Source organism: Halictus rubicundus, chromosome 1 (assembly GCF_050948215.1).
Source record: "Halictus rubicundus isolate RS-2024b chromosome 1, iyHalRubi1_principal, whole genome shotgun sequence".
NCBI lineage: Eukaryota > Metazoa > Arthropoda > Insecta > Hymenoptera > Halictidae > Halictus > Halictus rubicundus.
In genome coordinates this window covers 30,908,481-30,924,515 of record NC_135149.1, presented here as the reverse complement: position 1 = coordinate 30,924,515, position 16,035 = coordinate 30,908,481, and the positions used below count along the sequence as shown (strand labels likewise).

The window sequence follows — 16,035 nt, the reverse complement described above, 5'->3', positions numbered from 1 at the left end:
CTCAGAAATTTCGTAAAATCAAAGTAAGTTATTTAATGAAATAAGAATTGAAAAAAATTAAATGTATGGTATTGAGTAGTGTTGCATTTACTGATATTATTTACTTGCATTTTACAGATACTAATAAAATTTGTTACGGTGAATATATTAACGTAAAAATTCATTTTAGAACCTGGACAAATAATTCCGTCACCCAGATATGGGTGACGTGGCAGTCAACGTGTTAAGATCAATTTTGAAACAAAATCTTTTCATTGTCATTCTTGGCCTGTTTTATGTCTGGTAGGTTTACAGAGAAACTGATGTGACCTGACTGGCAGCTAGGGAAAAATTGATGTAACATTGAGAAGATTCTTTAGGTTTTAGAAATTAGAATTTATTCCTGTAGGAATTTTTCAGTGTTCTTAAATCATAGCTGAAAGATAGTAGTCTGTGACACGTACACTGGAGGCCAAAATGTAATACGAATTCATGTAGAGAAAAATCAAGAAATTTACTTGATTTTTTGTGTGTTTAATATTAGGGATGCCCATAAGTAATCAATTGTTTGCAAAGAATTTGTTTTGACTTTAGTTCTGTACCGATTTGTCAGTGTTCGAGAACTTAAATTATAACTGAAAGATAGTAGTCTGTGACAAGTACACTGGAGGCCAAAATGTAATACGAATTCATGTAGAGACAAATCAAGAAATTTACTTGATTTTTGGTTTGTTTAATATTAGGGGTGCCCATAAATAATCAATTGTTTGCAAAGAATTTGTTATACCTCTAGTTCTGTTCTGTTGAAGAGGAATTTTATTCTTTTACAGTTTCCGGTAAAGCAGCCTGTGCTCAAAATATTCTCGATAATATTATAACATAATATTCTCAAACAGTTCTTGATAATGACGGAGATTATATAATAAATTAAGAAATAAAAACCTGAATTTACTACAAAGTTGGTTTCAGATTTCAAAATAATTGATTACTTATGGGCCCCCCTAATATATACTTTTATGTTGCATCAACTGCTAGATTATTAACGACATCAAAAAATAAGTAAGGATACATTACATCATTTGTTTGGTGAGTTTGGTTTCCTTGACGAATTTAATTAGGTCATTTATTTTTTTATCGCTGAGGTTAGATTTACAAATTCTTCGGACACCCATTGGAAGGTTCAGAATCAAATTCCAATTAGTAATCCAAAAATAAAGGTTGACGATGTTTGTCTAGAGTACACGTATTCTAAAACAGAAACTTTGCGTTTGTATTAATACTTGAGAAGAGCTGTCAAGGTAAACAAATGAAGAATTCAAACACCCTTGCTCCACCCCAAGCTAACTTAAGGCAGACCATACAAGTTTTAACCCCTTAAGTACTTTACGCCACTATAGTGGTTTCCGTGGAAAGCATCAGTTTGAACGGTAACGCCACTATAGTGGCTTTTCTGCATTCCGCGGCCAGGCGCGCCGTCCCTGGGAGACAGAGCTGCGGACGAGCGCGCCGCACAGTGGGCAATTTGGACAAAATCGGATTCAAAATCAAGGAACTTTCGATAGGAATGAGCTAGAGCGATGCAATTTTTTTTAAATGAAAGCTGCAACTTTGTAGAATATGGGAAAAATAGAGAGATTATTACCATCGAATCATTTCAACGAAAAAATGACTTCATTAGTTTTCGTCACAAAAATCTATTTTTTGCAAAATCCTGAGGTCGTAGACAAATTTTGAGACCAGATTTGAAATCAGCGTGAAGAAATCTATGGGAAATGATGTATAGCATGTTAAAAAAAAATTTTTTCCGCGCGCGGTATTGGAAAAACTAAAATTTTCTTGAATTTGTGCGCGTTTAACGAATTTTCTCGAGGTTAAAAAACGTTCGTACCACAATCTCTCTATTTTTCCCATATTCTACAAAGTTGCAGCTTTCATTTCCAAAAAATTTCATCGCTCTACCTCATCCCTATCGAAAGTTCCTTGATTTTGAATCCGAAAGTTGCGGACGATCGCGCCGTGCTTAAGAGGTTAAGTGCCATACCTAGTTGGTACTACCATAAATTATTTAGGTAAACCAAGGTCGGCAAAGGTAGGTCAAGGCTCTGGAGAATCCCTTCTCAACTCTAAGGTAGTCCATAGCCCTTCTGGTCCCGGAGCGCGTCCGCTCCTGCCGGAGTGCCCGGTCCGACTGACTGACTGCGCGCTCGCCGAGCACAGGTGCGCACGTGCGCAGCGTTGCGCAACTCTCCCCGCCTCAACTAATTTCGGGAGATCTCGATCGCCGTGATAGTAATTATTGACAAATTATTTCCGGCCGTTCAATGTCTATAACAATGTCTATAACAAAAATAGTACTCGAGATACACACTACTCTTTCAAATTAAAATTGTATGATACCGTAGCTACAAATATTCATTTACAGTAAAGTTGCACGGTGATTTCTGTACGAGGTGATGATAATTAAAATCGGGAATCTCGTTGTCGAGTGAAAAGGTCTCGGAAATGAGATCGGACATCTTTAAATACAAGTACGAGCGAAATCATGCAATCACGGTCCATTAATTATAATACAATCTCGTTGAAACGATAAAACAGAAATTGTAAGGGCGAACAAAGGCGGAAAACAGCCCCGGCAATTCCGTCAGCGATAAAAGTCCATAGCTTCGTTGAAATTGGTAAGAGCGCACCGGCCAGCAATTTGCCTAAACAAATCGTCGCCACTTTCATTTAAATGGTAATTGTCACGCACTTGGAACGACGCTCTCGAACACATAAGGCCTTCCCCGATCGTCCTACATAGGGTTTTCTACTCGTCTTGCTTGAACCATAGCGAACATGTTGTACATTTCCAATCATTTTTACAAACCACTGTTACTTAATAGGTTGCAAATCTTATTTCTGTAACTCCTTTTCCAAACTACTTCGCGACTGGTTCTATTAATTTCGATCTTCTTTCTCCCCCTCATTTCGTGCGAAATTGCATATTCCCCTGCAATCAGACTGCTAATTTTATGCATTCATAGCAATATTCCACTTTTCTAAATCGGAAAGAAAGCTCGAAAAAACTTAACGAGATTTTTATTCAGCTCGAAATACCACAGAACTGTTTTCTAATTGGAAAGTTTCTTTCCGATTGCAATGTCTATAAAACACTGTACAAAAATTCACCTAATCATAAGGTATCAACTTCCAGGGACCCATTAAAACACCCCAAACACAATTAAAACCCGTCTACCCTAAAAATTCCAGTAACTGAAAACAACATCACATTCCAGGCAGTCTCTTTTTTTCCAAATTCTCCGCGAATTTTCGCACAAAGTTCAAACAACAATAATACCGCGGTGTATCGTTGTCATGAAGGGAAATTATGTGAAATGACTAAGCATCCGAAACTCGGACGGGGGAGAAAAAAATTAACGTAAGTCAGGTGGAGTAAAACATTATTCTCTTCTCGGAATTTTCGTTTCCTCTTTGGAAAGATCGAGTCTCCGGGCTCGATGAACACGAAGTAATTAAGACTCGGGGACTGCTCCGGCTTCCTTGGTCCTCGTCGGTTCAAAGGAGTACGGGTCTTAGATTCTAATTGCAGTCTGCACTGTAATTAGAGGATCCTCGGACTCACGTGTGCCATTGATCTGCCTGTGCGCCAGGTGGTGAAGATGCTGGTGGCCGTGGTGGTGCTTTTCGTGATCTGCTGGGGACCCATCCTCATCGACAACATCCTCACAGCTTCCGGTTACCTGCCGCACAAGAAGGCAGGCATACACAAACACCTCAACACCGCCTTCCAGCTGATGGCCTACTTTAACAGGTACGTCGGCCATTTATGGTTCTTTTTACTATCTCCACTAAACGCCCCGTTTATTGGTCTCTTCGTCCTCTGTTTTATTTCTGTAAACTCGACGCTTTATTTTTCATGGCTTCTCAGCAGTTCTTCAAGAAGCAAACTGTACTGTCCAACATTGATCCTACATTTTCATAAACAGATTATTAGATTTTTTTTAGATTTGTATTCAATTTTGCAGACAAGCTTCCAACTTGAAGAATTTATTCTGCATTAATTATGAATCCCATTTGAGCGATTCTTACACGGAAAAATGCTCTACACTTACCTGGATAGAGCGACATATTTTTTCGCAAGGTTATGACAATCTAGAAAAGGTTTAATTAACATTTATCCGGAGCGAGACGCCGTCACCGGCATTAATGCCGAGCCGTGTGAATATTTTAATTAAAAAATTAATTAGCATTCCTGCGCATTGAAGTGTACAAGAAGGGACAGATAGAATTTGTCGGACAGTGTGATTAACATTGTTTTCCTGTCGTTGTAAATCATACTTGCCGAATCCCCTCGGGGCGGGTTTCCTTATTTTCGTTGTTTACTCGGCGCTGTGTAACGCCGGGCGGGATTAACAAAGACAAGATGATTCCTCGTGCAAAACTGAGTCGAGAATGAGGGATGAAGTTTTTCCCAACGACGCCCGGTTAACGAGATAATCGAGTTTAAAAGTCCGTCGCGCGTGCCTGGCCATTCCCAGTTTACTCTACTTAGGGCGTCGAAGGCTGCGCTTCGGGAAAACTTTTGGAATCCATTATCCCGATGACTGAATGCCGTGGGGGAAAGTTTCACTCTATGTTTTCCGCTCGGCTTTGCTACTCGAATAATCTGTTGCAGGTCGCAGTATAATAATTAACACTTCTTCGCTGTTAGTTTCGCTTTTCCTGGACTTCGTGTACTATTTTCATAATTTCCGCAGTATCGAGGGACTCTGGGCGGAAATCACCCGGACGAAAGTGATTCCGCATGCTAAACTTAGTCGAGAATAAGGAATAAAGTTTGTCGCTACGACGCTTAGTTTTCGAGACAATCGAGTTCGAAAGTTCGTCTGACCATTCTTCGTGTTTTCCACTTGCTGGGATGACTGCGTCGGTGGAACTTCTGAAATCCATTATCTCGATGACTGAGCGTCACAGAAAAAAGTTTCTCTATGCTTTCTACCACGTTTTGCTCGCAATAAATAATTGATATTCCTTTTCTGTCTTTTTCAACGATTTCTAATTTATAGACTGTCGGATTTCTGACAGCGGGAACGTTAATGCGAACGGGTGAATACAGACTCGGTTTCCTCGCTGAAAAGTCACACGTTTCCAGGGAGACGCGGGCGCTGCTGGGAACGCGTTTAATTAATTTCCTTCGAACCGCCGCGCGATCTGCTGAGGCGCTTAATATCGATTCTCGTTCCGCCTACTTCCATTCGCGAGACGCGGCCCGACGATGTTAATGGTCTTACCATTGTACTCGTCGATAACCATCGTTTAGGAATGCTTGTCGACACGCTACGAGCGGTTAGGTAATTGTTAGGGGATTAATACTAGTCTGGCTGTGATTCCAATCAAATGGGACCGCTGCTCTGGTTGAAATTTGTTTAACGTGGTTAAAGACATTGAAATTCGTCGCGGAGATTATTCTTCAATCCCTCTCGCATCTTGCAGATACAGTATTCATTAAATCTTAAAATTTACTCTCTCAAAATTTGTAGATACATTTAACGAATTTAACACTAGGTTTACGGAGCACTAAAACTGAGTATTTTACATTACTTTATAAAAATAAAAAGAATATGTCTGTTCAAGTTTTCAGCCACTTTTAAAATAATATATGCCCAAAGAAATAAATTTGTTGAGTAATTCCACGTAGATGGATCTTCGCAATCTCAATAACCGTGGTTAAAAAATATTGGAACCCGTCATTGTGACGGGTCCCGTAAACTACTATTTCTAGCTCACTAAAAATTGTTAACAAAACGAATAAATGTGTCCTTGTCTCGAAATCAGTGGTCAATTTTTATTTAGCACGAGAATCCCCGGCAATTCGGAGGGTTACTAATTTTATCGTCAAAATAATTTCTTTCGACGCAACAATGAAGTAAAAAGGCAGAAAAGGAAATACTCTTAAAACCCGCGAAGAGTACAGCGTTTAAAGAACAGAAGAGAATAAGCTTGCAGATTGTAATCAACGTCTAATCTCCCCTGGAAAATGTTTGTCCGCAGTTGCATAAATCCGATTATTTACGGGTTCATGTCGAAACACTTCCGAGAGAGTTTCCTGGCGGCGGCTTGCTGCAGATGGTGGATTTGCTGTCCGAGAAAGGGTTACAGGGAGCCGGTGAAGAGACACCCGAGTCTCAGTCAGACCAGAACGACCAGCGTCAGGTACACAATCCGTTGAGCATCCTGTGCATGCGCGCATAATCCCGTAGGTGTCTTAATTTCTCTCCTGTCTGTTTCATCACTGTATCATCTCTGTCGCTCTACCGTTTCTTCCCCCACTTTCTCCACCCTTGAACCCCGATACGATGCAGCAGCTGTAGCCGAAGAATCACTGTTTTGAATTTCAGATTGATTTGGGTACACGTGTACGGTACTCTGGGACGGAACATACTGCACGCGGTGAATCGTGAATCGCATCCCTTAGCGTAACGCAAGCCCTTACACGCCTACGTACGCTTACGGCATGTAATCTCTCTGACAAGAAACATATAGGGGAAGGTAGCCTAATTTGGACCAATTTTATATGCTTCTTTATATGTTTATATGTATTTACAGTCCTATCAGAAAATTTCACAGGACAAAGTGACACTATTGCAGGGGGCAATATAATGGTGAAGAAAAAAGATTTTTTATGTCGTGGTTTTTAATGAAATTTCAAGGTCACCCGTGTTTTTTTAAATGGAATAGTATATTTTTTCTACGATAGCATGATAGACAATAAAAAACTGAATTTAGTGGATACCAGCTTTTTGACCTTGAAATGACCTTGAGCAAGAATAATCATGTTGAAGCATGTTCTTTGTTTATTACGATTTTTAGAATTTACACTACCGGTATTTTTAAATTGTTCTACCACGACGGAAAATGCGTGTAACGAAGGACAAATACGATTCACAAATTTTTCACGGTACAAATGTACTGCTTGCCTCAAAGATTGGTGGCTTTCGCCATAAGTGAAAACCACATAGATTCGTTCCTGTACAGTATAACGCATTGTTATCACTTTCGCGTTTCGAACTCGAATAATGCAGAAGGAACAATGTACTTATCCTAACCGATTAACCTTCTGTTAACGATCTCAATGATACATACTCTAACATAAACATACGCTGTTTACTATGAAAACTATTTCGAAAATTTATTATGATATGTAAAGGTCAACCCGACGTAAACAACGCGCAATCTTTGCTGAAACACGTCAGTTTTAAACTTCCACATTTCATCCGCTTCAACATGATTATTGTTGCTCAAGGTCATTTCAAGGTCAAAAAGCTGGTATCCACTAAATTCAGTTTTTTATTGTCTATCATGCTATCGTAAAAAAATATACTATTCCGTTTAAAAAAACATCGGTGACCTTGAAATTTCATTAAAAAACACGACATAACAAATTTTTTTCTTCACCATTAAAATGGGCCCCTGCAATAGTGTCACTTTGTCCTCTGTAGTTTTCTGATAGGACTGTAAATACGAAAGGTATTTAGGTGTTCCCATTTATGTGGGACACCCTGTATAGAGATACATAAGAAGTGTCGATAAAAATTAGGTAGTAGAAAAGAAACTCGCTAAGTGTACCTACAAAATAATACCATCTATTAAATTTTAAAAAACATTTATAACCGTGAAAAATGAATTAAAAACAAAATCGTGTCATCGGTCCAAATAAGGAAACCGGTTTTCTAAATTGAACCGCTAGTTTCCTAAATTGGACCATTAGCTTTCTCAACGACAATTGGAACAAATGTGTAATGTTTAATGTTTGATATTGTACAGAAACCTAAATCTAACATAACCTCTCAAAATTGTACCTGCAAATTATAAATGAATAAGTAAGCTTTGTGATGATATAATAAGACTTGTAATTACTTACGTTTAGATGAATTAACGGCTTTCACTCTTACGTCGAAATAACTAATTTTCTACTTATAATTAGTCAAACAAATAACTCTTCTCTCAATGTAACCACGAGGCGTTTCTTCACAAACACGATTGCATCAACCTCGTCTATATCTACGTATAACAAGATGCCTATGCAAAATCGCACAGACTTCAGTAATCTTTGGATATCATAGTGGTCCAAATTAGGCTACCCTCCCACATGTGTTTCTCGCGACCATGCTTGATGCGTCCGACCGCTGCGAATGCTCGCAATTTCGCGCTCGATCAGGCTAACCCGTTCCCGTTAATGCAACTCCTTGCGTAATGTTTGAGCCTACATCTGTGGCCGAACGCACGAGACGTTGAACAATTATTGGTGCCGAGATAGACAATATTCCTGCACGACGGTGCACAGGAACATTCCAGGCGTCATTTTTAATCATCATCCGCCCCATCTAGCAATTTAATCGATCACAAAAATTCTTACGGCAAGAATAAAACAGAAGCGTTCATATTTGCGAGGGTTGCAATCGTAGAAAAATTTCTTTCCTCACTAAAAAATTGGTTGCAGCAAAAATAAATGAAAACAATATTACATATTATAACAATATTAATTAATATTTGCGAGGATTGCAATCGTACAAAAATTTCTTTCCTCACTAAAAAATTGGTTGCAGCAAAAATAAATTAAAACAATATTACATATTAAATATATTACATATTATAACAATAGTAATTAATATTTGTGAGGGTTGCAATCGTAGAAAAATTTCTCTCCTCGCTAAAAAAATGGTTGCATCAAAAATAAATTAAAACAATATTAATAACAACATTACATATTAAATATATTACATATTATAACAATATTAATTAATATTTGCGAGGGTTGCAATCGTAGAAAAATTTCTTTCGTCGCTAAAAAATTGGTTGCATCAAAAATAAATTAAAACAATATTGATAACAACATTACATATTAAATATATTACATATTATAACAATATTAATCAATATTTGCGAGGGTTGCAATCGTAGAAAAATTTCTTTCGTCGCTAAAAAATTGGTTGCAGCAAAAATAAAGATCTCCAATCTTCATCAATATAAATCCATTCCAGAATTTGTCTTCTTCTTAAAAATCATTTGACAAAAGTCACTACGAAGTCTGATTTCCTCCATTAAAAAATATTTCTACAGTAAACCCTCCATAAAAACTGTCTCCCCAATTTTTTCCAAAAACCTTTCCACAGAAAAACATTTACAGAGCTCCCAGTAATATCGAAAAATATTTCGCCGATCGAAGAGTCCTCCACCGGAAAAATCGGATAGAAGCGTCCGCAGTTTTCGTTGAAAATAAACGTTCGAAGCTGCCATAAATCCGCGGAGCGTGGCAAGTGTATTTGCGCGGAAGGCCGAGTGCATCGGTAGGGATCATTTTTGTGCTCGACGCGTTAGTATAAAAATCGTGTGCGGCCAACAGGTTAAACCGGCGGGAGTTCGCGAAAATTCCCGAAGGGTCAACTCATCGAGCATCGTTCGAGCCCTGAAGAGAGTTACGAGATAGACGTATCTCGAATTTGCTTTACGACGTTCGGCGAACAGGATCGTGCGACCATAAATTCCGCGGCGACGCGTGCGCAAGCCGTAAAAGCGATTTTACGCGTCTTTTACGAGCGAGTTCGAGCGCGAATTCGAGGCACGAGGGAGACTGTGAACGATGATCGATTCCGCCGGGATCGATCGTTCCCGTTGAAACCGCGGATTATCGGTTTCAATTAACGGATTACCGTTCGCCCTTTGTTTTGAGTTTAACTGGGCCATTATAATGACCGGATCAGTATCCAGATTCAATTCCTAGCGCTGCGAATTTGTCGTTCGAGCGATTACAAAGTTTTTCGATCGGAACTGCTTTTGCGCACGGTGTCGAGAGTCAAAATTGGAAATTCCACGGATTTTCTTCTTGAGCTGCTGCCCCTGTTCAATTTAACGAGGCAGTCGTACTGGAAATTATTTATTGGCTGCAGAAGACGCTATTTTCGTCGACGAAGAGATAAATCGATCGGTGTGCAGAGTCTTCGTTACCCGAATAAAATACTAATATCGTGATTTATTAAATTCCCTTTTGAGAAAGATTGAATGATATCTCGATCACATTTTTCTCGTCATTTTTATCGTTCCATTTCCCCTTTAGAAAATATCTCAACCCCTTGCCCTACGATCGATTTCACAGTTAAAACAATTCCGCCTTCGCACTTGAATACAATTTACATTTATTGGGCGCAGAAAAGGCTATTTTAATCCGCGATGAATAAAATCGATCAGAGTAGCCGCTCTCGCCTGAATTAAACATTAATATCCTCGGTTTTATACTGTATGAAATTTCATGAAAGGAATTCTTGCGTCACCAAAAACATGGAAACAGAATTTTTAATTTCTAACTAGAAGCAGCATTCATGGTAATATTTTTCTAAAAAATTCCATTATTAAATTGCCCCTGTAAAAAATATATAAAAAATATATTTTATCTCTTTACTTTAGACAAAATTTTTTAAATTAAGGCTTTTTTTACTTAGCAATTTCCCAGAGGAAAAAGAACATTTATTCTACGCACATTACGTACATTTACTTTAAATATTGACAACAGAAGTATCGTATTTCATTTCCATTTAAATATTTTTCATGTTTAATTCTGCTTGAAGTTTCCATCACAATTCCGACTCTACACGGCGAGGGATTAATAATTCGACATACACTCATAATTTACAGAGCTGTTTCAGAATTTCCGTTTTATATCCGGCAAAAAATCCACCGCTAAAATTGTCAGTATATTTTCGAAACGGAGAAAAGCCGTGCCCTTATCAGCCGAATTTTCCGCGTTCGTCGCACAAGGTCCACTTTCCTTTTCCGCCATATTTGAGTTAATTTTTCCGTGCGAGTTTCCGTCAGCGCCGGCACAAAGAAACTCGAGCACAGTTTCGCACAATGGAAAGCGGGAACAGGCGATTACACATGCTCAGATCTCTGCACAAGCAGAATAGTTCCGGGGGCAAATAATTTCGTTTCGCGAACGAGAATATAGTTGCTCGAACGAAGTTGCGCCGAGGTTCGCACAACAGAGAGTAGAACAGCTTCGCGTAAACCGTAGTATACCATTCAGCTTCGTATGCTTTCGATCCTAGATCCATCGAAATGTACAGTGTGTCCCACCAGCTCTGTCCACTTGAATATCCTGGTTATTTCAAACAATATAAGAAAATTTTACTTACAGAAGTTGTAAAGAAACTACATAATATAAATGATATTCTTGGAGGCGTCCAGAAGACATCACCTTTGTTTTTTTAAATGGAATGTCCAATGTTTCATGCTCGATTTCGATAGATTATTCTGAGTATAAAAGTACTAAGGTGTATTTGTCCTAAAACAAAAATACAAAAATAATTGTCCTAAAACTACTGAAACATTCGTATCCAGTAGAGAAAGACTTGTACCGATCACCGCAGACTTTAGTTCTTACTTCTTTTAATTTTTTACACAATCTTTCAAAATTCGCGGGACACACTGTATATATATATATACATATTTGGTACAAATAGTTTAAACAGACCACAGTTTATCACTACAGTTCGTATCCTTAATATATTTCTCAGTTTGAGTAGAATGTACAGTATGTTAGGTGGATGTCTGATTTATCGTTTACTCGTACTACTGAAAAATTCAGTATCCAGTAGAGAAAGACTTGTACCGATCACCGCAGACTTTAGTTCATACTTCTTTTAATATTTTACACAATCTTTCAAAAATCGTGGGACACACTGTATATATATATACATATTTGGTACAAATAGTTTAAACAAATCACAGTTTATCGCTACAGTTCGTATTCTTAATATATTTCTCAGTTTAAGTAGAATGCACAGTATTTTAGTTGGATGCCCGATTTATCGTTTACTCGTACTACTGAAAAATTCAGTATCCAGTAGAGAAAGACTTGTACCGATCACCGCAGACTTTAGTTCTTACTTCTTTTAATTTTTTACACAATCTTTGAAAAATCTTGTGCGAATTTCTCCATAAATTAGGAGCATCTCTAATTGTTCTTCGAATGAAAATTTCATATCTCATGTTCACTCATGTTCGTCGAAAGCCCACCAATGTTTATTAATCCTTGAATACGTTCCATAATGAAAGTAATGGAATGTAAACAGTCAAATATCTGAGCAATGGTAAGTTTTAGGACAAACTTACTTCTGTAAGCAACATTTTCTCGTATTGTTTGAAATAACCAAGATATTGAAATGGACAGAGCTCGTGGGACACACTGTAGCTAGTGCTATCATCTTTCAGGATTAATGGCAATCCTCGGGGAACTTGACTATTTTCTCTTTTTGCAGACCGAATAAGCACAATGTTATCGTTGCTCTTTGATAGACAGTCTAACGTTCTGACGGGCCGGGAAATCGATCTATCGAAGCTCGAGCGAACGGCAGATTGTAGTGCGACACCTTGGCAGTGTGCGAACCGACGAACACAACGCAAAACACACGTATAAAACACGTCTGGGAGCACGATTCCCCATACATAGGTAAACTGAAAACGAAACAGTGTTCCTGGTCGATGGTCGTCGATTTACGTGGATTCACGTTCCATCCCGGCAATTTTTGCGGCCTGGTCATTGACGGACAAGGGTCGCCGAGAGTTGTAAAAATGTTGCTTCGGTGATGTGCGGATTTTGATTTATTTCTGCAATTTTTTCCCCTCTCGCACTCTATCTCTGTCGCGTATCGATTTCAGCTTTTTCAAGTTCGCATCACTTGTCGGCACTTGTGACCACTGGAACCACTTTGATTTATTATTTTGACGTTAGTTTGTGCACCTTCTAATTCCTTTGAATATATATAAATTGTTTCCAGCCGTCGATGACGTGATAAGTGTCGAGTTCATTTTTTGAGAAAATTCCGAAGATCGATGGGACTATATATGCATCTTAAAAATTGCTATGAATCATATTCGAAAAGTTCAAGTCCCTTATTTTACGTCCAAGGACATAATTAATGGACTGGAGGAGATTTATGAACATTCTCATGCTCGTAGGTTATTTTAAAAAAGGTAGAACGGGAGACAAATTTTCTTTCGTCGCCTGCTGGAGTTCTGGTGGCGAAACTGGAATAAAAACGCTATCAATCTTTTAATTAGTGCACCCATTTTTATATATTTTACGATTCTGTGCCATAAATTTCTCAGAATTCTCAAGTATCCACTTTCTAATTTTGAATATAATAAATCCGAAGCAAATAAAAATGAAATTTACACATTTGTCTGTTTTTCGAGAACATGAATATAAAGTATATCAGTTGTTTGATACTGGAAGCTTTGTCTCACCTAACCCGAACAAAATTCGCATATCACCGGGGTTCCCTCGAGTAATTCAAAAGATCGAGCAATCCAAGCACGGATAAGTATGAATCTCCTTGAAAATAAATTCTAACTTAGAACGCTTGCCACAGCTTTCACACTTTTTAACACACGCACACATAGAATGTGTCTCTCTCTCTCTCTCTCTCTCTCTCTCTCTCTCTCTCTCTCTCTCTCTCTCTCTCTCTCTTCCTTTCTCTCTAATCTGTCTCTCGAATTTTTTGTTGCAGCTTTTGTGTTCGTTTCCAGTCGTGCTATCGGATACCATTTTGTGTTCGTGTTTGTTCGCTCGATTAACATGATCGCGCGATCCGTGACATTGTTATCTAAGTTACGTTTATTAAACTGCTTTCACAAGAAGAAAAATGGAAAACACAACCGGTATATATTTATCTTCGATCTTTTTTTTTCCCGAGTCGATTCTTCTTCTCGAACGAACAACAAAAATGAGCAAGGAAATGTACGGGACTGGTGCTGTCGAATATCTTATGGTGTCCCCGCATAATACAAAACGGTTATGCGATTTTCTTCCGAGGAATATACACTGCGTACAGCCCTGATCAAAAGTATCGGGCGTCGTGTCGAAATTATATTCATGACTGCTTGCTTTGTCGCAGCGATTTGAACAGGTCGATAAGATTTATGGCAGCTTATAAAATGTCCGGGAGTGTCATAGTCTTTGTATTCCGACCTCAACTGTTGTTGGAGCTCGTGGCAAACGCGTGTCAATTTTTAGTTCAATTTTCTTGACGTTTTTAAACGTCGGCGAATTGTTTCACAATTTTTTGTACGAAGTACATTTTCAGTTCATTTTTATCATACACGTCGTTGCGTTGGGGTTTGATAAATGAACCAATTTGTATAATAATTTGTTTATGCATTAAGGAATTTCAGATGGGGTTTTGTGGACTAGTTTGATCATTCGTATGTTCGCTATCTGTGTTTGTTTGAGTGATAGTTACTCTGTAGTTGTAACATTTAATTAAATCCAACATCGTAACCTCTTATAAAATATGCACCAAGAGATTGAAACAAACAGCTGATAAATTCCTCGAACGCCATTCTGTGCAATTTTAAGTAACAATGAGTATAAAATCAGTTTGATATTCGCCAAATAAAATACAAAATTTGTGCTGCTTTTGGACCTGCATAAAATTAATTTTCCTTACATAAACTGCAAAATCGTGATCGTTATACACATATAGAAAATTAATTCAATCTCTTCCATACGATATACAAAATCGTGGTTATTAGGAACACACACAAAAATAAAACTAATTTTCCTTACATAAACTGCAAAATCGTGATCATTATACACGTATAAAAAATGAATCGAATCTCTTCCGTATAATATACAAAATCGTGGTCACGCTCAAAGTGAATTTAATGTGCTGCATCTAAAATACGAGATGTCGCAGACAAAATGCACCAAGAGTTCCGGTATTAACACTAGATTTACGAGACCCGTCAAAATGACGGACTCGAAATTTTTAAATTTACAATTATTAAGAGTGCAAGGACGCACTTGCGAAGAATTGTTCGATGGATTAATTTCTCCGAGCACATATTACAATAAAAATGGCTGAAAATCTGAATAACTACAATTTTGTTATTTTTACAACGCAATGTAAAATAGTTAGTTTTAGTGCCCCCGTAAACCTAGTGTTAAACAATCTATTTTTCGCTAGGAGGCCGACACTTTTGGCCAAGACTGTACACGCGACACCGCGATAAAAGGGGCGATCGCGTCCCACGCGTTTATTCGATGGCCGACCAGTCCCGAAAACGTCGGAACGCTGCCTTCACGTCCGCAGCCGGTAAATCTGGGAGTTACTAATTAATTAGTTAATTAGTTATTATTTCATCGACAATCGTTTCACCGACACGATTTCATCGACACCTAACTTCGCCGACAATATTGACTCACCGACATTTTCAGACCATCGTCAGTTATTTCCCCGACAGTTATTTCACCAATAGTCATTTCATTTCATGGTTTGTGTATAATCATTGTCGGCAAAACTCGTTATCAAGGAAACTGTACGTGCGTAGATGGAAAAGATCAGTAAATTCGACTCTTCTCACATCTGTCACTCCTGCTTGGTTACTTATGGCGGCCAGCAGGCATTTGGCCTTGACTGTCACGCTATGTTACGTTGTGTCTTTTTTTTCTAGACATTTTATGTCTTCAATAAGTAAGTAATCAATTAAAAATGCATACCACCGTAATTGTACATGTCTTTGCCACGTCTTTCCAGAGCATTTTTTGCGATACGAACACTAAATCTCTCGAAATGAAGAGAATCTCTCTGCGGCAGCCATCTTGTGACGTCATACTTGCTTCAGAAAGCGAGTTTTCTGCCGAATATTACAAATTACGCCACGATGAGCTAGAAATTCGCAATTTGGGCTCCATACAGACATAGATTGGACTTTTAGGAAACACGGGTGACCACTTTTAAACTGCTCATTGCAATATTTAAGCGTCAATTTGTCTTGACCTTTGCAAGTTCATATACGTATATTGCAGAGAGATTCTCTTAATTTCGAGAGATTTAATGTTCGTATCGAAAAAAAGGCTCTGGACTAGTGTTCCTCAAGAAATTTAAATTTAGGAAAATTCTGATGAATCTCATTTATTTTATAACATATAAATTCTTAAATTCTCTGAAATTCTTATTTAAAACTTTAGGAAAACTGAATACTGGATTGAGTAATGAG

At 38.1% G+C, this 16,035-nt stretch overlaps 1 protein-coding gene across 1 annotated transcript in view; it reads left to right on the top strand.

Annotated features, from left to right (window-relative positions):
- LOC143360759 (uncharacterized) overlaps nucleotides 1-16,035 on the top strand; it is a 167,341-nt gene that overhangs the window by 130,368 nt on the left and 20,938 nt on the right. Inside the window, exons 8-9 of the mRNA XM_076799874.1 lie at nucleotides 3,630-3,790; nucleotides 6,031-6,192. Coding sequence (XP_076655989.1) covers nucleotides 3,630-3,790; nucleotides 6,031-6,192 — 323 coding nt within the window. The remainder of the gene's footprint in view (nucleotides 1-3,629; nucleotides 3,791-6,030; nucleotides 6,193-16,035) is intronic.